The 23,535-nt window shown below is 39.5% G+C and overlaps 1 protein-coding gene across 1 annotated transcript in view; it reads right to left on the reverse strand.

The window, feature by feature from the left end:
- Nucleotides 1-5,774: 5,774 nt before the first annotated feature.
- The window catches only part of TTC7A (tetratricopeptide repeat domain 7A), a 2,391,665-nt gene continuing 2,373,904 nt past the window's right edge, over nt 5,775-23,535 (reverse strand). The window contains exon 20 of the mRNA XM_044060227.1: nt 5,775-9,836. Coding sequence (XP_043916162.1) covers nt 9,615-9,836 — 222 coding nt within the window. The 3' untranslated portion in view covers nt 5,775-9,614. The remainder of the gene's footprint in view (nt 9,837-23,535) is intronic.

Below are 23,535 nucleotides of genomic sequence, written 5' to 3' on the forward strand. Positions count from 1 at the left end.
CTTCCTGGGGATAAAGGGAGATGGTAACTAATGCTTTTTTTCCCTGGCTGTGGTAACGATTTTGTTAGAGTGAGCAGATATTTGTGGCCAATATAGACTACAGCTGGAGGGAAACTAGCATTGTTTGTTGGAGTGCTTACTCATTTACATACATCACTGACTGAAGGTAAAAACCTGTCCCTATTGATGGTTCAACAGGTAAATGCACTAGCCTGAGTATATTAAAGCTGTCAGGAAAACACAATTATTTGCATAACAGTAAAAAATGTAATGATTACAATGGAATCATTCTGGAAAAAAACTCTAACCAGAGCAGCAAATAATTTCAAAGCATAAACTGCGATCTTCTGAAGACTGGAAATGATTAAAAACTGAAACATGGTATACACAAAAGTGAACAAGCAAAGCAAGAGCAGGCACAAACAAATGAATCCACTTGAACTTTAGCATTCCAAAGAGTAGCCCAAACTGCCACATTACTCCAGTCCACAATTCTTTATATATATATATATATATATATATATGTATCAACCAAGAGACTGAAATAGTCAGGACTGACACTGAAATAGGTCCACTTGGATGAGTGCTCTACCTCAGTTACCAAACTGAATAAATAAATAAATATGGAAGAATATCAAAATGGAAATTAAGGAGTTTCTTTAGGATAAAAGAAAAAGGGTCCAACAGGAAAAGCTAATACTGACCAAGGAACAGGATGGTTTGGGACTTCCAGATTTGGAGGCATGATATAAAGCCATGCTACTTAAATTAATATATCTGATTCAGCATACAGAATATATGCCAAGATGGAAGCACATGGCAGGTGTAGTGCCCTGAGAGGTAATGGCAGGATAACACATGGACATTTGAGTAGATGTAGGAAACAAATATAGACATCATTATAAACAGATGTATACAGATATTAAAATTAGGCAAGTCTTTGTGTTAAAAGACAGTTTGTGACACATTTACAGCTTGGAAGAATTGAATAATTCTTAACAGGTTATATTATATATAGTAATAACAATGACTCAAGAGAAAACGTAATGTGTATTTTTTTAAAAGAAAGACCGAACTTCCAAGACTTTAGGAACAGATGATAAAAGGAGATGAGCTAATAAAATGGGATGAAGGCAAACTCTTGGATTAGCAGAGTCAGATCAACTTGCATATATGGATCTAATGTTACAGTTCAACGAAGATAAGTGGAGGATGGATAGTAATTCTGTTAAATCATAAGTAACAGATTTTCTAACTGAGGACAGAGTGGAAATGGCACACCAGAGAAATGTAATAAATAAAGTATATTAGGCAATATTAGCTCTGAAAAGATTCAGTATAAAGGTAAAAACAGCAAGTAATGAACATTTAAATAAATATTACAGATAATCAGTGGTGTGAAATATGTCTTATGCCCAGATATGTAACTAAACTGAGAAAATTTGGGATTTTTGCATAGAGGAATTTGCACAAATATTTCTATACTCCTACAAGAGGAAGGACAATTGGAGATGAAGATTGGACCAAAATCTGGACTGAGAAGTGAAACTCAAGAAAAAAAGGAACACCATGATGGAGGTATAGAGTGGGGGGACAGATGACTGCCCAGTGCTGCATCCGGCCAGAGGTCAGACACCTCGATGATTGCCCTCATACTTCTGGACTGCTGATCAGAACAAGGCAGTGATGCAACTCTTATCAGTTGCATGATAATGTGCTGTAGGGGGTTATGGTAGGTGTCCAGCTGCTGGTCCACCAAGGCTGTCACCACCAGGCCCTACAACTCAGGCCAGGTGACATATTGTGACTCACTGATGGCATCCATGTATGGACAGCCTACACCTTCACCCAGCAGAGACAGACCACTGGAGACCACCAGGGAGCATATGTTACTCAGCAGACATGTAAGATTGGAGACAGCTGGAGATGTAGCACAGTACATTTAATGCTGCCTTATGCACTTCACCAGTGGGTATCACAGTAAAATTCTGTGTTGGCTTCCTACCAAACACATCTCCACATTTCTGGAATCATTTTAAAATGCTATATTTTGCTTCTTAATCATCAAAAAGTACCAAGTAAAATGTAACAGTTCCATTGAGAAGACTGTGTCCGGTCTTTATGTGCAATAACATATTGTACAGAGCAATGCTACTTTCATTGTCTGTGATGCAAATACAATCATGGTACAACTTTCTATTAACGTATTACCTTCAACACAATATTTACAACCTGTTTTGTGCATCCCCCCAATCTGGTATTACAGAACAGTGCTTCACAGCATTCTCATTCACAATGTACTAACTACTGTACATTTCCTGTTTGCCTGACTGTTTAATAGCACATATTTCTGTTTGTTACCGTAACAACATGCAGCTGATTAGCATGCATTGGTATTCCTAGCACAGTAATGTATTGTATGCTGTCACACTGGTACAATGGAATGTATATCTTGAACTGTGTAATTAAAACTGAATGCAAAATTATTTTCTCTTTTTGTTTTCACGGCCATCGATGTTTTTATAATGAACACTGCAATGCAAAATGATGCTTTACAGATTCTTTTAAATGCTGACTCTACCTTTTCCATCATAAAAATTCAAAGCAAAATGTCACAGATCCACTCAGCAAAATGTATTTATCACACCCATACATTAGTCTGTGCTGTTACTTTCAATGTCTACTGCACAAACAATTATAGCATTGCTTTCCATTATGGTTATACCATTAATACACCCTCTGTATGTTGACTTATGCACCCCCCAACTAGATACCAAGGAATACTGTTTATCACATAATAACACTTATGTTTTTCCTATTACACAGTGTATTAAATAAGTTTTCTTTTTCTCTATCTAACCGCACCCCATTTAACATATTTCAGGTAGACTCATTTAAGTTACTGGAGGCAAATGATTGCTTCCACTAGCATTCTGTCACAACTTCATACCTTCAGTACCAACTGCATCAGCTCAGACAGGTCCCTGGAAGTCAATATAGGGGAGTCCACCTCCACAAAAAAGATGGTCGCTAGCATAGGACCTCAGGGCTCAGTACTGATTCCTCCCCTTTTTGTAATCTAATTCTTGGAAGTCAAGGCCAATGTCAAGATCCTATGGTCGACCAAGTTTGTAGATGACTGCAAACTGGGAGCAATCACAGACTCCCCCAGTACATTAATATCCTCCAGGAAGGGCTAATACAGACAAATAAATGGTGCCACAGACATGGTTTAGAACTCAAGGCCAAAAAAAATCATTATAGTATCCTTTGGGAAGTTGGCTACTCCAGGAAACTACCTCATTCATAATGCACTCCTAACAGTAGACCCAGTAGTCAGGAAACTGAGGACATATGTAGACAGCAACCTGGCTTTTAACCAACATATGTCTGAGATACTAAGGACATTCTATATTGCTCAAATTATAAGTAAGGGCATGGCATCTAGGTCCAAGGAAGTCATTGTTCCACTGTATACAGCCCTTATCAGATCCATCATTGAGTACAATGCCCCCTTTGATATGTACCTGACCAGGTATATGCAACAGTTAAAACATCTGCAGAGGTTCTTTACAAAAAGAATACAGGGCTTTAACAACATATCCTATGGGGACTGACTCAAAACCTTATCACTACACTCTGTCTGCTACAGACTGTTGAGAGGTGATTAATGTCTGGCATACAAAGCATCCCAGGATTTCGCTCTAATGGACCTCTTGCATATCCACAAAATGAATAGCATCACAACTATCAGATCCATGGATCTTGCTTGTGACATAAATAGGACATGTTGGAGGGACAGGCATGCGTCTCAGTGAATACCCTTTTGTGGAACAGGCTTCCTATCCATGTGAAGCAGAGTTCTTCCCACACCTAAATCAAGTGTAACCTGGTCCTGGATCAGTGGATGGGAAATCAGAAATTCAACCCTGTTCTGTCATGTATACCTCTCATGCAACCTGTAAATGTTTAATCACCCAAGCCCTGGCTTACACATACCCCCAAAAAATAACATCTAGGGCACAAAACTTGTTGGATATATTTGGGATGTATGGCTAGGCTTAAAAAAGTCCTGTTGGTTTTTAGACTGTTATATACCTATGAGTCTACCACTCAGAACCAACAACCTGACACATATATCAGCTTTAATAAGTAGGTGTCAATCAAAGCTAGCATCTGCATAGCATTATTTATTTATTTATTAATATAGACTTTGTTGACCAGGTAAGACGTACTATGCCAAAGGCCACTTTTTGCTTTACTGGGTGGCTGTTGGTCCAAAGCTAGAACTTGCAGAACATTATTTATTTATACTTTCCTGACTGTGTTAGTCCCACCTAGGCCAATGGCCTCTTATCAGGATAGATCTGAGGTTGTACTCAGACCAACTAGGGGAAACGTGTCTAGGGAACAGGAGACCATCTCCTATTCTTTTCTATAAAAGCTGTGGGATCTTTTACATCCACCTGAGCTACCACAAACTCAGGCAAATGGACCTGGGACTAACATCTTATCCAAAGGGTGGCACATTCCGGAGTGCAGCACTTCCCTTATGCTGTATTGCAGTGTCAGTATTGGAAAAAAGTAACCCAACTACCTGGTGTGGGAATAGAACACACAGCCTTCTGCACAAAGGTGAGTGCTCTGCCTGTTGAGCTACTGAGGCTGGAATGTCACATTGTGGCATTCCCTGCATTAACACCCTGCAGAGATAATGTAGCACACCACACATTAGCTTCTATCAAATAAGGTATTAGATGTTGTGACTGCACTAAAATATATGGTTATTCATATGAAAAGAAATTTGAGATTCCCTTGATTCATGTGAAAACTACACCTGATTTGTCAGAAGCAAGTGAAAAAAAAATGTGGAGTTTAAAGCTGCATTTAAGAAGTTAATGGGATCATCTGTTGTAATTCTGTCTACAGCAGAAATTTCACTTAAGCCAGAGGTGATGATAGAGCTGTTCTTATATCTTCTTCATCAGTTCACAACCTTGCCTTATTACACAAGAGCTTACTCTTAAAACCAGTGCTTTTTGGAGAATTAAAAGCTTACATCAGTCTCTTTCCAGTCTTTCTCATTTTCTGCATGTTCTATAAGTTCTTCTTTCTATGCCAGCTGTTGACACAAACCAGTAATTATGAACAAAGTAGTATTTATAAAGTGGCCTGATATGAGTTTTGATCTTAATAAGTATATTTAAATACATACAAGTGAAGTGTGTATAGGTTACATACACCTAACTATTGTACAAACCATCACTAAACAAATAACTCAGCTTGTTGGAAACCTTACAAGTCTTAACTGTAGGATAAACAATAAAGAACAGGGTAACTCATTTTCTAAGTTCCAAAGCTCTTCAGCACTTTGAAGGTTCTTATTCCCACTGAATCTGTTTGCAGAACCAGAACCGACTGAAATGGATACCGCTTTAAATATGTGAGCTGGAAAGACAAACATTTAAAGCCCTTTTTTAGGCATCATTATCCTTGCATGGAAACCTATACCATTGCTGGCCCTGCAATGAGGTAGAAACGGATAATAATGTATATTTTTCAAGTCAGTGAAGTGATAAAACAAAATCATGTGACAGTGAAGCAACAAGTATGACTTCATAAGAAACAGTTTCAAATAAGCACAGCTATCCTTGCCAACGACAAATTTACAAGTAGTGTTGAGATCCTCTGTAACAGCAAATTATAACAAAGCTGATCAGTCAAAAACAGCTTAGGATGGAAATATGACTACCTAGAAATCAAAATGTTGAGAATACAGAGCCCAAGCATTTTATTAGTGGATGTTTAGAGGAATACATTAATTTAGTCTGCATCATTTACATTTTATGTTTGATGTGACATATAATCGTATGCATGTCTGCATTCATTAATTTTTACAAATATTTTATCTAAGTTTTTCTGTGCTTGTTACACACTGCCACTTGCAATGAACATAAGGCACTGACATCAATTCATCTCAATGAAAATTGCTCTGAATGTATATTGTCATTAATTAAGCCTCAGCTGAACAGTTGAGCATGACATCTACTACATATTGACAAATAACATATTTCTGGGATACTGTGACAAAAATAAATGTTCAAAGTGAAAAAGTATGCTTAAAAATATTTTCTTGTTGATTCAAGTGGTAAAAGTAGAAATTATGTGGACCTTTCATTAATTACCCGTGTTTGCTGCAGAAAAGATGTTGAATGTATAACATGAGCTACCTTACATAAACTATTTCAGCTGCACATAGCAGCTCTGCATGGCAGTACCAAACTGAATCCAGTTCTTTGGCTGACTTAGTTCAATTTATTTATTTATTTAGAGCTTATTAACCAGCTAAGCTCACTGGATACAAGTGTCCCTTTTCTGGGGTGACCAAGGAACACTATGTGATTAAGTGACTTGCTCAAAGCAATGCAATATGTAAATGAATATTGAGGGAATCAACCCAGGACTACAAAAAGCAGCTCAATAACAGCTAATAACCCTCTGCAGTGACAGAATTTTTTGGTATGCTGCATTTTTTTCCTTTAGCTGAGCCATCTAGCTTTTGAATGCCATGTGCTGGATAGAAGTTTTTTCCCCTTTGGCTGAGTCTAATGCTGTGCTGCTATTTCAGGTGCATAAAATAGAATATCAGACAGCATTATAAAACTGAAGGTAGTGTGCTGCAACCCCTTTTAGCATCTTTTCAAGATAAAGCATGACATGCAAGCAAAACACAGAAGCCACTGTTATGGTTAACTTATTCAGTTCCTTTACTGTTCTTTTCCAGAGTGCTGTAGATATATATATATATATATATATATATATTACTTTAGCTGAGACCGCCTACCTTTATAACCAAGGCACATCATGTAGAATATCCTGAGCCATTTTTAAATTCTTATAATGCATTATTTAATCATACAATTGAACATTAATTACTATCATACTGTCTGACTCAGACCCTTTTCATTTATTCAAGTCAAATGTAACATCAAAATGCCTCATACAACATTCTCTGACACTACATACTAACAACATTTTGGCAATGCTATGCATGCCAGCATCAGGCATTTACTATATTGGTGTATTTGTGAACATTTTAGCTTCATGATGAGGTTGCAACCTTGTAAATCATGAAAAAAACACAGACTTTAAGTAATAAGAATTCACTGCTGTATGGAATGAACAACAGTGCTCATGCAGCTACCAACATGAGCACTTAAGCACAAGGAAATGTGATATGAATAATCTTCTATCAACTAAGTGACTATGTAAGTTATTTTTTTCCTTTTCAATGCACTTTGTTCTATTATCTACTCTACGAGGCCTCTTTAGCTGTTTCTACATGTGTACTTGTTGGTGCTAATTGTTTCAAATAACACTTCCTGTCATAGTATCAACTATCTTTCTAATGAATTATGCTCTAAAATCCACAACTATAAATTGCTACTCTGATGGCAGCAGAATGCAAGTCATTTTGTTTTAATATCACATACATTAAATTTCTGACACAGAATTATGAGCAGATGCCCAGATAAAAGATCCTAAGGCTTTCTCAGTAGAGTTCTTTTTTTTTTTAATATTGCATAGTAAGCAAGATGGTATTGGAATAAAAAAGTCAGTATGTAACTAGCTATGATGGATTCCTTCAATTTCCCTAGGAGTGCACTTACATAGCTACATGAGTATGTGAGTTTGTGCGCGCGTCAGTGTGTGTGTGTGTGTGTGTCTGTCTGTCTGTCTAAAAGTACAGCTAGCACATGTTTCATATTAATACTGCTGGCAGTGGTATGTTTGATTAAACAGCATAAATTCTGCAGTTACTGTTTTTTTCTGGTAGCACTATTTTTACTTCTATACATACGTGTTGATTAAACTTGCAAGTCACATAGGTCAAAAGACTTTTTCTAACTTACAGTAATTGCCTATTTCTGTAAACTGTTTAAGATACAAACATATATGAAAAACATTCTGAAAGAAAATAGCTTCCAGTAGTTCAATGCAGTCAGTCAGAACTAATACATAAATAAGGAATGACCCCTGAATAAAAACACACAGAATGTTGTTGCATGCAGTTTATAACCAAATAATTTTCCTTCAAGATGTTGACAAGCGACAATCACAACCTCAACAACCAAAGCTCATGGGTTCTTGATATCACTTACTGGAATTAAGCAGCAATATGCCATGTAGTTATGCACACAAATTTCTTTAGGAATTAAATGTGCTCATCATCCTACGGGTTTTAATGAATAAATCACGGTACTAACTGCAATAATCATCAGCTTCTTCCTGTTAATGCCAAATGGTTGATTCCAATGTTAACATCGCTGTGGCAGTCTCAATATCGAAATCAAAAAAGCAGTAAAACAGACACATGCCATTTCTTGATTCTTTATTTTTTTCAAGTTTAAAACTCCTCTGCCAATCATGAGTGGACAGGTGATCCGCTGTGGTGACCCCTAACCGGGAAAAAACAAAAGAAGAAGAACATAACTGATTCTCTATACATTTGCCCCACTGCTATTAGAGTACCTCGAATATTGTCATTCACAAGGGAAGCACTTTAACCATCATACGTATTTTTGCATTCATTAATTTTTACAAACATTTTATCTATATTTTCCTGAGCTTATTACACACTGCCACTTGCAATGAACATAAGGCACTGACATCAATTCATCTCGATGAAAATTTCTCTGAATGTATATTGTTATCAATTAAGCATCAGCTGAACACTTCAGCATATCTACTACATTACACATATAGGATTACAACATTCCTTCTGCCTTGTTTTAGGGTCCTGCTTGCATTAATAAATCAGTAAAACAAATCAAACTAGATGGGCATGACAGTCTAACATAAGGAATAGTGGCCCTACTGCTGTTGATAACCACTTAGTTAATATTTTCAAAGTGGTAGTGTTTACCCAGTAATGATCCTGTGAGAACAGTGCTTGTAAGGTTGTAAGTAGTTATCCATAACAGAGTAACCATATTTTTGCTAACACTTGACATTAGAGAAGCATAAGTACTAAAATACAAACTTATACTATTTTTAATCTGCAGATGGAATATTCAGAATACTAAAATTCAGCAATTTATGTTAATATAATGCAACAACTATGTCCATGACGTACGATGAATGTATGACGTAGCAAGTGCAATACAACCATAAAATGACATGCTGCATTCTTAAAATGGAATTGTTACACTGTAGTGATTACAGCATAGTTATGGTGGCAGAATGCCTTATGTACACACAACTGTATATATATATTACAGATATGTAGAAAACTATCATTTAAATAACCAAAATAAACACATACTTCTAATAAGGGCAGTTACATTATGTACCCTTTGAATGACAAGTATAAAAACAATACATGTGACTTGCTCTTTAATATACTCCAAGAATAAGTTTACATGAAAGCAGTAATACATATAGGGCAGCATGCATAATTCTTTTTTCTTATGTATTAGAATGTGCCAATCAATTTCTTGTCAACCTTTTCCCTGAACAATTTAACTGTGTTACACATTAAATGTCATGCTGTGCACCACACAATTGGACACTTTAATACATCTTAAACAGATCTTCAGTGTTTGCAAATGATTTTATAATTCCCTCGGAATGATGGTGAAAGGCACACTGGGACTGCTTGATTCCAAGTCCAGAGCTGTAAGAAAGCACTCCACTGCACTCTGACTCTTCCCTTGGGCTTGCAGTACTTCCCCCAGGCTGTTCCAGGCCTCATGAGATGTGCAATGGATTTGAACTGCATCTTGCAGCATCTTCTCTGCTAAAGCACTCCGGCCCAATTTGTTCAGAATAAGCCCCTGTGGTGGAACACAAATGAAATTATAACATACTGCCAACACACAATTATCTCAGCATGCATTTCCATTTCCTGTAATCAGGCACAGCCTGTAGGAGATTGTACTACATACATAGTAAATGGCTTAGTTCAGAGTTTCAGTTGCTTTAGTAGGTAGAAGATAATAAAATAAACAGGACTAAATTATACGTATCCTCGTGTATTCATAGAACTTATTCACATCTGTCAATTATTTTGTCTGTACTACTGGCACATACATGTTTGTGTTTCAAAATGTAACAGACAAAAACTGCTGAAGTGATTAACTATGAGTCTACAGGTAAATTGTCATAATTAATAGAAAACAAATGTTGTATTCACATATCTCACTACATATAATGCAATGTAAATCTTGTGCTATTCCACATCACTTATCCAAAAAGGGCAAAATTTATTCTCATAGCATGCAGCCTCGTCTAATCAGAATCATTCAGCACTCAAGGAGAAAGACCATGCAAAACGCAAAAATGTAAATACAAATACAGTTATAAACCTATCTTTGTCAAAGCAACATAAGCAGTAAATCCATGCTTTTTTGTATCATGCCTCAGAGTGAACATGGAAACAGTATATAATGTGTTAATATTCTGTTAAATAAATGCACGCGGAAAGAAAAAAGGAAATGATGGAACTCCCTCCCACCCACAATTACCTCCGTACCATCATGCACCCACTTCAAATCCTTACTAAAAGCGCACCTAAAAACATGCTGGCTATGCCCTTGCAACTCCCACTCTAATATCACCCACTCCATCCAATCACTACCTTTCTTTCCACCCCACTAACTACCTTGATTATAGCAAGCTCAGATGCTCATAAGCCTAGTACTTATTATACAGCAGGAACTTCTTATTGTAACATTTGTTAATGTCTGTTATGTACTTCACAGATAAAGATTCTAGTTGTCTACTGATGTACTATGATGTTCATCGTGTTTCACTGTTGCAGTCATTACTCTTGGGTTATCCTGCTGGCAGGCTACCCACAGTCGGCCTGAATTCCAAAGTCTAGGTCCGGCGTCGGTTGCTGTCGCCTCTTCCCTGACGTCAGTGCGCCAGGGGTATAAAAGATGCAGCTGATGCCATTTTCTTCAGTCTTTCTTGCCGCACGGTGCCCAAAGCAAAAGCAGTTCGCAAGTGCCGGTCGGCCGACTCCTGAGACTTTCACAGACGAATTTCAGATTCGAAGTCTTCATTAAAGCTAAGTACCCTGTTGGGGAAACTTTTTTCTTGCTCCAGACCGATGTCAGAAAAAGTTGTATTTCTTGTGGGAAGCAAATACCTCATAAGGATTTTCATTCTTACTGTATTCCTTGCCTAGGCCCTGATCATAATGCTGCTAGCTGTTGGTTTTGTAATAGAGTCAACCAACGCACTATTAAGCATCGGTGTGATTTTGCTTTTCATTACTTTGGCCAAAAATTCAATTATATAATGCCGTCGGAACAGCTGACAACCGGAGTTTCTAAAAAACGCAAGGAAAAAGAGAAGGACAGGCATCCGAGATCCAAAACCGACGATGAGGCTTGCGCTAAGCCAGTTGCCGGTTCTCAGTGAGGTGCTTTTGCAACCCCTGACACCCGCTAACTCAGAGCCACAGGCCGCTGACGACTCCCACGTGGAGCCAGCTAGGCCTGTGGATACTCAAGGTATTGGACACTCGGAAATCATTCCCTCAGATGGGTCCAGAGCCACTGAGCAGGCATCGGCTTCTGAGGGTGTTTTCAGACCTACACAGCTATATGTAAAGCCTACTTCAGCTTCTAAAGCAAAGACTAAAGCAGCTCTAAAGACAAAGAAACAAGTACAGAATTCTCCAGGACAAACTTCCATGCCTAAGAAATAGATGCTCAAAATGGCCAAAGACCTTATTACCTTGATCAGGTGTTCCCATCCCCCTCCTGATAAGAGGCCTAGGCAAGAGACAGACTACGACTCTTCAGATCAGGTTTCCATTTCCTCTGACTCCTCTTCTGTACAGGAATACTCTCTTCCTCCCTATCAGGATTCTGATGCTGAAGAATCCATTCCTTCAGCCTCTCCTCCTGAGGATTATTCTTTTGGGGAAACCCTGCATACCATGAGGGAGCACTTCCACTGGGAGAGCCAAGATTACTCAGAATCAAAGAAAAGGCTTAGAGATTTTCTTTTACTTCCTCAGCACAGGCCTCTTGCTATTCCCCCTGTGCTAGACATTGTAGAAGATGTATTTTCAGAGTCCGGCCTTTCTCCAGACTCCTTACCTCCAGCTCCTGTTAAACCAGACAGATACTACAGGGTTCCAGATTCACATAAATTTCTTTATAAAAACCTTGCTGCTGACCAATAAACTATTTCTCAGGGTCCCAAAGGGGTTAAGGCCGCTACTGCAAAAAACCCTATCCCTTCTGACAGGGATTCAAGGGCACTAGACAGATGGGGAAAAAGGTTTACACTTCTGCTACTTTGGCTGTGAGGGCTTTAAATTGTCAATTTCATATGATTAAATATCAGCAATACTTAATGTCACTGTTAAAACAGAAAATGTTGGCCAATTCTGATTGTGCAGAAAATAAGGAAATGCAGGATTTATTGCATGCAACTGAACAAGTGGGAAAGCATACATTGCAATGTGGTTTTGATTCTCTGGAGGCCTCCTGCAGGACCGCAGTTACGGGTTCTGTCATTAGGATGCATGCTTGGTTAAAGGAACAAAATCTGCCTGATCATGTTAAAACAAAATTATTAGATGCTCCATTACAGCATGATACTTTATTTGGTGTTAAAGCAGAGGAGGTTTTGAAGAAAATGGAGGACAAAGCAAAATCTATGCAAACAGTAAAGGATTTTTTACAGGTTCAGCCAAGATTTAGCAGGAACTGGCCTACAAAGAATTGGTCCTTTCCAGTGTCAGACAGGCCACAAAGAGGCAGACAGAGACATCCCAGAGGCAGATCCCAGCCCCAGGGCTCATACAGGCCTAAACAGTGGGGCGCTTCTACCTCCAAAAGTGGAGAAGACAAAGCACAGCCATACAGGAAACAGTCCCAATAACTTGCCTGTGCCAGCACCAAGCACTTATCTTCTTGCAGCCCCCTTAGGGGGAAAACTAGCACTTTTCTCTCAAAATTGGCAAATGATCACCCAGGAAAAATGGGTACTGAATATAGTGTCCCAGGGCTACAGGTTCCACTTTCACACCCGGCCAAAGGCAAAAGGTATGCCAAACTTGCCACACAATCAATGGGCAGAGGCACAAAAACAAGTTCCATCCCTTATGAACATGAGGGCCATTCAGCAAGTACCACAGCAAGAGCAGGACACGGATTTTACTCAAGACTTTTCTTGGTACCCAGACAGGACAAAGCCTGGAGACCAATACTGGACCTGTCTTTTCTAAACACATTTCTGGACATTCCAAAATTCAAAATGGTAACTCTGCAGCAGCTTCTGCCCATGCTGGGCAAGAAGGCTTGGCTTGTAACTTTAGACCTAAAAGAGGCATACCTGTATATCCCAATCAGACAATCGTGCAGAAGATACCTCAGATTCATAGCTGGCTCATTGCACTACCAATTCTCTGCACTGCCCTTTGGCTTATCTACTGTGCCCAGGGTCTTCACAACATGCCTGGCACCAGTAATTGTATTTTGCAGACAAAGAGAAATTCAAATATATCCTTATTTGGACGACTGCCTTATACAAGTAGAGAACAAGGACACTCTACTAAAGCATCTGGCATTCGTAAAAATATTATTAATTTGCCTAGGGTACACAGTAAACGAAAAGAAATCAAAACTAGTACCCTCTCAAGAGATAATATTCCTGGGTGCAAGCTTAAATACAACTGCCCAGATGGCTTATCTCACGCCAGACAAACAAAGGCAACTAACTTCTTACTTCAAAATGTTGGCAACAAAGACCTAGTTATCTGCAAGAAAAATTCTGCAGGCTTTAGGCTTCATGGCATCCTGCATTCTGCTAATTATGCCAGACTGCATATGAGGAAACTTCAATGGTACCTAAAAAGTGTCTGGACTCAACATTGTCAAAGCCTGGAAGCATTAATTACCCTCATTCCTTGCCTGCAACAGGAGTTTTGATGGTGGGCACATGCCTGTCACCTCAACAAGGGACAGCTATTCACTCTACCCACAGCCAGGCAGTCAATAACAACAGATGCATCAGATTATGCCTGGGGAGCACACATGGCATGAAAATGTATTCAGGGCACATGGTCCACAAGCCAAATGCATCTACATATCAATCAAAAAGAGATGCTAGCTGTTCAGAATGTCCTGACAGCTTTCAAGGATCTACTCCATCCAGGACAACTACTGATAAGGACGGACAATACTACAGTCATGAGGTACATAAACAAGCAGGGAGGCACACATTTCTATTCCCTCTGCAGACAAGCCATGACTTTGTAGGACACAGCATTGACTTATCAAGTACACCGGCAAGCACAATTCCTGCCAGGAAAGAACAATACTCTGGAAACCTCACGGATCCCCACGAGTGGAAACTGGACCCACAAGTCTTCAGCATGATAACAAAGGAATGGGGATGCCCAGACATAGATCTATTTGCCTCCCCTCACAACTGCCAACTACAGAAATTCTGCACAAGGACTTATCACAAGCAAGCATGGAAAGTGGATGCTCTGTCATTCAGCTGGAAAAGTCTAACAGTATATGCCTTTCCTCCTCTGCCTCTCCTCCCCAAGGTACTCCTAAAGGTCAGACAAGAGAAGCCAAACATGATTCTGATTGCCCCAGACTGGCCACGCCAGCACTGGTACCCAACCCTAAAAAGTTTGTCTCAAGGCCCAGCCTGGACATTGCTTCTAATTCCTCACTTACTGACCCAGCAAAAAAATCAGATTCTGCGCAGCCAACTCAGGACCCTAAATCTGGCAGCATGACGGGTAATGTAACCATTCAAAACACACCTCTCTCGAAAGCAGTGATGGATGTTATTTTGGAGGCCAGGAGGCCCAGTACCAGAAAATCTTATGCAGAAAAATGGAAAAGATTCTGTGCTTGGAACCAGGCACAAGGAATTGACACATCTGTACCAAATATTCCTCAGATTTTACAATACCTAACTGAGATGCTTGACAAAGGCCTATCCTTTTCATCAATTAAAATTCATGCCTCTGCCATTTCAGCTCATTACAATACAGAACCTCCTATTTTTTCCCATCCATTGCTAAGGCAGTACCTCAGAGGGGCCAAAAACATAAGACCTCCAAGGAGAGCCCTAATACCTGCATGGGACCTCAATTATGTCTTGGAAAAACTCACACTGCCGCCTTTTGAGCCAGGCAATACAGCTGATATAAAGTTTTTATCTTGGAAAACAGCTCTGCTCCTAGCAATAATCTCTACAAGATGAGTTTCAGAGTTACAGGCACTCATGGCTGTGGAACCTTTCATCATTTTCCATCCAGACAGGGTTTCTCTAAGGACAAACCCAACATTTATGCCTAAGGTAGTGTCCAGTATGGCCCTTAACCAAACCATTCATTTGCCTACCTTTTATCCAAACTCACAGAATAAGGGTGAGAGACTTCTGCATTCCTTGGACATACACAGACAACTACGCTTCTACTTGGGACATAACTAATGCTTTCAGAAAAACTGAGCAACTTTTAGTGGCATATGCTGCAGGATATCAAAGAAAGCATCTCAAAACAGACTATTTCAAAATGGATAGGCCACTGCATTCGTTTTTGCTACTCACAACATGGCAAATCAGTGCCCAAGGGCATTAGGCCTCATTCTACCAGGGCAGCAGCCACTTCAGCGGCCTTTCTCAGAGGAGTACCAACCAAAGACATTTTAGAGGCTGCAACTTGGAGTTCAGTGCACACTTTTACAAAGCACTACCATTTACCTCTCTACTCTAAATCCAGAGCAGGCTTCGCCACTGCAGTTCTGCAAGGCATTATAGCCTCTCCTAATCCTATTTAGGCCCAGCCACCCAACCTCAGCTTTGGGATTCAACCCAAGAGTAATGACTGCAACAGTGAAACACAATGAACATAGTACAGTTGTGTACCTACCATAAATGTAGATGTTCGAGTATATTCACTGCTGCAGTCCAGGTTACCCACCCACCATCCCCCTTTTCTTTGCTGGGATTTACCTATACTTCTCTATCTTATACAACCTATGTGGTGTATTTGCATGTAGATGAAGGAAATGTTTATTTTACTGCATGCATAATTATTGGCATAATTTTTTAGCCTACCATTTTGGGGGCACCTGACATCTGGGGCAAGAAAAACTGAAGAAAATGGCATCTGCTGCATCTTTTATACCCCTGGCGCACTGACATCAGGGAAGAGGTGACAGCAACTGACGCTGGACCTAGACTTTGGAATTCAGGCCGACTGCGGGTAGCCTGCCAGCAGGATAACCCAAGAGTAATGACTGCAACAGTGAATACACTCGAACATCTACATTTAGGGTAGGTACACAACTGTACTTTCTTCACCTGTAAATATGTTTGTAATTAATTGCTATGTTAATCAAATTGTTAATCGCTATATAATCTAATGTAACTACTGTCTGTTTATTTTAACTGTGGAGCTTTTCTCCCCGGGCCTCCGCTGAAAATGGACCTACGTCCAGTCGGACACTCCTGGTCAACAAATGTAAATAAATAAATAAATAAGACCAACAACATAAGTTTCTCTCATATAAATGCTGTCACCTGCATCATGCAAAGAGGGTTAGTGAAGTTCCACAGGGGTTGTCCTAAATCCAATGAACTGTAGCATCAGGATGGGCAGGGAGAGAAGTATAAAACTATTCATAAGAGGTCGTATGACAGAAGGAACAGTGTGGGAGAGGGAAAAAAAAGTCTTTTGAATGGACCTGAAAAGACTGGTAGGATGTGCAGAGAAGTGATATTTAAGGTTTAATGCAGTAAAGGACAATATTTCATCTGGATTCTAAGTGACAAAACAAAGTAAATATTGGAAAAGACCTTGGACAGAAAGAACCACAAAAAATTACTAAGAAAGTTGTAGCCATAGTCAACAAGATGCTGAGTGGAGACTAGACCCCATGTTATATTATCCTCTATAAATCCCTGGTCAGGCCACAGCCAGATTATCATATACAGGTCTGCTACCCATATAGATATAAGGATATCGAGCTAGTCAAGAAGGTACAAAGAATGTAATGAAGGAGATGGAGGACAATGGATAGGTGGAGAGGCTATAGGGCCTACATATACTTTTGCTTGAGGATAAATAACAGTAGGAAAATGCTAATTTGGATAGAAGAACCACTTAAGGGGCATTGTGACTGTATGAAGGACATATGGACTAGATTAAGGGGACAAAGTTCCATCAAGATATTAGAAAGCATTTTTTTCACAGACAAGAATAGTAGATAAATAGACATGCTATTTTCAGAGTGGTTAGTGGACTATAAGACCACATATGCCCTCAATAAGTTGTAGAATGGTTGCTGAACTACAAAAAGGCCACATGCAGGGGGCTGAAAAGTAGTAGCTACCCAAATAAGGCATCTAAATAGACAGCTTGCCTTTTTTCTGCTGTAGCTATATGTTTTCCACAGTGTGTTCTTTACAAAAGTACTCAGTTTAGCCAAATATATTACATCTTGTCAAATTCAGACAGTTAATAATAATTCTGATTGAATCACTGCATTTTGAGAAATACATAAAAGTGATTGCTACCATGAATTTTATCTTTAATTAATTTTATTAACTTATCTTTAGTGACTAAGGGCACATTCATAAAAACTGTATAAACTGTTAGTGAACAGAAAGAAAACATGAGTCACAAAACAGATGATTACAAGGTGACAGAAGTACTACTGTGCAACAAACAGGAGGTCAGAGTACAAAACAAATGATAATTAGCTTATCAGCATGTGTACCTGTTGCTGGGTGTTCCACAAACATGAAGCAATAGACCACAGCACCACCTGGAGGTCCACTGTAATACAGCCACAAATACCAGTCAGTGTCACAGAAGACAGCGGGGTTCATAGATTCATAGGTTCATAGATTAGTACTAAGCTAACTGCTCTTGCGAGCCATTTTTTAAGCCTAGCCAATTATCCCTTGTGAGACTCAAACTCTGCACCTTGTGTTTATAAGGCAAATACCTTAACCATTAGGCCACCCTCCCAACCCTGTTGTTCCAGTACTTAGTGCAGATATAGGAGAACAAAACCCTTTAGGTACAACAGTAGTCCATGGTAAGAGTTTCCTTGCCAGATATAATACCTTGTCCCCAGATATTATATCTAGCAGTGAGTTAGTGTTGTTGCTTCACAGCAAGAGGTTCTCCAGTTCGATCCTTGGCTGGGGTACCTTCTGTGTGGTGTCTGCATGTCCTCCCTGTGGTCATGTGGGTTTCCTCTGGGTGCTCCAGTTTCCTCCCACATCCCAAAGACATGCTGTAGATGGATTGGACACTCTAAATTGGCCCTTGGTGTGAGTGTGTCCGTGTGTGTGCCTTCCATGGAAGGTTGGGCGCAGGGCTGGCAACTCGATACTGTAAAACTCTACTGCCAATCATGAGCGGAAAGGTGATCCGCTCTGGTGACCCCTAACCAGGAAAAGCCTAAAGAAGAAGAAGAAGTCACAGAAGGCAGCATGTGGGTACTACAGAGAGCAGACCAGCAAGTCTGTACATGGGAAGAACCCAAAAATGCACAGAGGAGTGTCCCCCACTCCAACTTTTATAGTCACAATAAAAGCATTACAAGGTGGCAAAAGCAGTGCAGAAAGAACATACTTATTGGTGAGGTGCCATATATGTACAGGGAGATGAATGGCAGATCACAATTCTGGAACTGATGTTATACAGCATTGGCTTTAACAGCAACATAACCAACACCAGTCACTGCAGTAGTTCAGCTCTGACAGGGGTGTGTGTGTCTGTGTGTGTGTGTGTGTGTGTGTGTGTGTGTATGTGTGTGTGTGTGTGTGTGTGTGTGTGTGTGTGTGTCCAGAGAATGGGTGAAAATATCAACTATTAGAGTCACTTTGATAATGAGATACAAACATGAATATGTAAATAGACAAGTGCAGGGACAAAGCTTTTTGAATGGTATTCTTCTACCTGTGCAACAGTAATATTTGTTTCATCTGAAAGTAAGTTGATGCCACAGGACTGCACTTTTATAAGTATCTATTTATGCCTGTCCACTGTATACAACTTGTCCCAGTTAAAGTTACCAGTCCTCCTCCCGCATCTTTCTTTCCTGCTTCAGTCAGGCACATGCATTCTCACGGCAACCCTGTCACCATATGCATCCTCTATTATGCCTGACATTCTGTGCATTACCGTTTGAGGCAAAGTTGCTGCTCCATTCCAGTCATCCATGTTCTAAGTAATTCATGCTAACTGCATTATAATTCTTTCTCTGAAACATGCAGCTGCTTGTCTGAGGACTAGATGGTCTCAGTCATTTGGCTAGTATACACAGTGCAGTACATTCTCAAATCTGGCTGCTTACTTCTAGGCCCTTTTATAAATGGTGTTCATAAGAGAAAATCTCCCATTAGTAGACAAAGTCTTGCATACACTACATGCATGGTAAGTGATGGCAAGACAAAGTTAGTATAGTAAAATAAATGGCTGAAATGTTTACATTAGAGAGGACTAGGGACAAGTATTCCATGCTGTTCTACTGCATTAGCTAGTTAGTTTTATAATTCAGTTTTATGAGACAGCAAAACAAACTGTATTACAGAAGTACTTGGGGGGAAAAAAGAGTAGCACTGTATGGTGCTTAAACAAATTATGTTATCAGAAAAGAGGCATTATATCAGATATCACAGTGCAGTATATGAGGAGATAAGAACAAGTAATATCTTCACCATTCTACACTGTGACAAATAGCCTCAGAAGACAAACGCTGATACCCATCACAACTGCACTGCACAATTTGCAGCATGACAACAGGAGGTAGAATCACAAAGATCACATGACAGCAGCACAGTGAAGTGCATGCAGATAAGAGAATTGTCACCTTCTGTTCTTTGAGGGGGATGCAGAAGTGATGCCGCTTACAGCCTAGTGAAAGAAACTTGTATGGCAGAATACTGTGTTCTGGGTCATGCATCAGAAGCACATCATGAGGACTGGACAGCAACAAATGTTGGTAGTTCACATTGTTTTGTATGTGTCACAAAAACTGTGTCTAGGAAAAGAAAAACAGAAGAAATGTAAGTGAATTGAGAAGAAAATGTAAATGTAAAGGGCTTAAAGAAAACCAAAGAAAGCTAAAAAAAAACAAAACATAGGAAAGAAACAAAGAATAACATGAGGGTGAACTCCTTTCTTTGTTGAATTTCAGCACAGTACAAGCAGACCACTAATTGAAAATGAGCATTTGTCTATCTCTGAAGTGAATAGCATTATATTAGGCCCTGAAAACAGTTGTCTCTGCAATACGATATGCATATTAGGTATACATACTGTGGCATAGTGGAGTAAAGCATTTGACCCCTGCATTCCCTCAGAAGTCCATTTTATCTGGTGGCTAACTAAATGCATTCCTAGAAGTTATTCACATATATAACATATTGTGTCAGTAATACTGGCACATATATGTTTTTGTTTCATCCCTACTAAACCTTATTTCAACAAAAAAGATTTTTTTATGTATTCGTTGCCCAGTTAAGCCCACTGGACAAACTATACTTTTCCAGGGGCCAGTTCATGGGAATGTATGGTTAGGCTTCTAAACATCCTCATGAATCACCTATGAAGTTGGTTAAGAACTGGGTCAAAGTCACACAGCAGGCAAACAAGGGTGGAAGGAATAAAACCCTGTACCTTGGGTACAGGGAGCAGCTCATTAAAACCTCAGAGCTTTAGCCCTCTGCAGTAAATGTAAGCTAAGTCTGATACAAAATAAATGGCAGCAGGTCCTTTCATAGTACTAATTATACAAATACATGAGTAATGTCCCACCTCATCTTTACTGGAATAAATATGATTTAAGTTACAAGCTGTATCACAGGTTTGGAAAGGACATGTATCATAAAAATACTGACATACAGCATACAGATTACTGTGATTTTTGTAAATTTATTAACAATGAATGAAATTATACCTTACTTTCCAGAGTACTAACTCATTTTAAATAATTATATTGTGAAGATTTTAATACTATGTTGTGAGAAATTACTGTATAAGTGTTACTGAAACTAGATCATGAGAAAGTCAGAACAGCCAGTTTCCCAGGCCAAGAGTTACTATGCAGTTGCCTGTATTCTAGTTAATGTGCCATGTTACACATGAATGACATAAATGGCTGATTCATGATCAGGCATTTTTTGGATCAACTACAACATAACAAAAAGCCATGAATCACAAGTGTGCAAAAGCACAGTTTTAATTTCATTCAGTTCTTTTGCTATTTGGGTAAATGATGTGGAGTATAAGGCCATTCTAAGGCATCACCTGGGTGATATCTGCAATAAGCAATGCAGTATCCATGTTACCTAGAGTGTTCATTCAGGTAGTACGTTTCTAAGAAGGGAGTAAGTGGAGAAAACCCACAGAGAGAACATGCAATCTCCACAAAGATAATGAAAACGGAAATCAGAACTGAACCCTTGACCCCATGATTTAAGCTATAAGGTGGAAATCTTAACCAGTGAGCCAGCCAAAGCCAAACTGTTCACCCCCCCCCCTTCACAATAATCTTTAACTGTCTTCCAAATCAGTAATCCCTGGTGAGGCAGACTCACTGAAAGTGTGCTATACCATTTAAATCAAAGTGAGGAACAGCATATCGTGGTGACAATCCAGTGCAGATGTAGACAAAGAACGGGGAGTGCAAGCCTCGCCCAAAACAGCTAGAATCACAGATTGATTACAGTAGACTCATGGCTGCATTCTTCTTAAACAAGAAAGTAGAGGCTTAGGTTTTACCAGGAAATGTCAGTACAGAACAATGAATGGAAAGTTTAATATCTGAGGACTAGCTGGGCAATCATACTTTTCGCCTCTTCTGGAAAAAATGATGAGGTAGACGGGCATTGTAGGGGACACTGAATGGAAATAAGGGAAATCTGCCATATTTGTGACAATGTTATTAGAAATGTATCTGTAATTACCGTGTACTGTTCTGCTCTTATGTGTGTCTGTGTTTTGGGAAAGGGTCTGCAAAAGGAAGGGAAGACGGGATGAATCAGAGAGATAAATGTGAATGCAATTCTGTAATCTGTATGGATATTCTATCAGCCTAGCTATGCTCTCTTCATTCGAACTCTTCTAACCTGTTCTTTGTATCTAGGCTGTCATCTTGCATCTCGTTGGTGGGTGGGGATGGGGTGGGGCTTTATGTGGATATCAGAGCTGCACTGGTCTAGTAACTCTTACTTTTCACTTTTGAATGAAAGACTCCAGTTCCTCATTAACAGCTGGGGATGTATGTCAAAATTAATCGACAGGCCCAGAAGGTTTTATACAGGTAATGCCATGCACACTGTACTGCATGAATCCCAGCTAACCAAGGAGCGGGACTTTACTTCTTAACAGCAATCCACCCAGAGAAAGTACAGAATACCTATCAGATTCTGTGCTTTCACCGACCCCAAAGAAAGCAGTCTACACTCCAAAGGCATCTATAACAATACGTGGGAATCTCAAGTTGGCAGTGAAATTATATGATCGTAGGTAGTATTGACAATGACAAGGGCTCCCAAGACTGAATACAATGTGCAGAGAAAGTCCCAGTACTAGTTCTGACTAAAGGTGTAGCAGATAAAGTAGGAGTGGTCATGTCAGGAGTTATATTATCTGTTCATCCATGACTAGTATACATTTTAGGTTGCTTTACAAAAAGCATTGCAATGTCTTTCACTTAATCTCACCATCTTGGTGTCCAAGAGTAAAGGGAAAGTGATTTACACAGCCCTGTTCTAACCTCGTAATCTTTAGTTACTATGATACTAATTTTGACACAATGGCATCAAATGTATCTGCATCACTAAAAAAGGCGTCATTGGCCCTTGCACCATCAAATGATTGAATGGTGTCAGAGACTCCATGTAGTGACATCAAAAATGGTGTCAGTGGTGGTGGAAAATTATAACATTTCATACCAGACTAAAAAGTGGTACCAAAGAGGTTTTAAAGGCCTTTGGGGGTACCAGAGAATGAACAAAGTATGACACATGGCTGCTAGCTTCATCGTCTGAGTCTGACAATGAGAAGAAAGATCTTGCAGGTGTGCCTGCCAATTAGCCAAGCCAGCACTGAGAATAATGTCTGCAAACACACAATTTAAAGGCACTATGTGTGTGCATTAGATACACAGTTGTCTCCACCACTGCTAAAGAAAACTGACTGAGGTGGGATTACTAAATGCTAGGCAGCTAGACACCAGGAATGCCTGATTTTTAGAAAATGTCAGATCTTAACAGTGCTCAGCTGATGTCTGGGAAGGTAAACTCTCCACGTGTCTTTTCTACAGTAAAACCTAGATCCAGATAATACAGGGTCTGCTCAACTCACTGAATATATGTGAAGGGAACAAGTTAAGGATAAAGTTAATTATACTATTTTGATGATCTGTGCGCATCACCTTTCACTGACAGATAAAATGCACCCCCCATCCCCAACCTCTCTTAAAACACAGGCAGTGAGAGAACAGAAATATATGTACAAGC

This window comes from Protopterus annectens, chromosome 1.part0 (genome assembly GCF_019279795.1).
Source record: "Protopterus annectens isolate FY-2018-M chromosome 1.part0, PAN1.0, whole genome shotgun sequence".
NCBI lineage: Eukaryota > Metazoa > Chordata > Ceratodontiformes > Protopteridae > Protopterus > Protopterus annectens.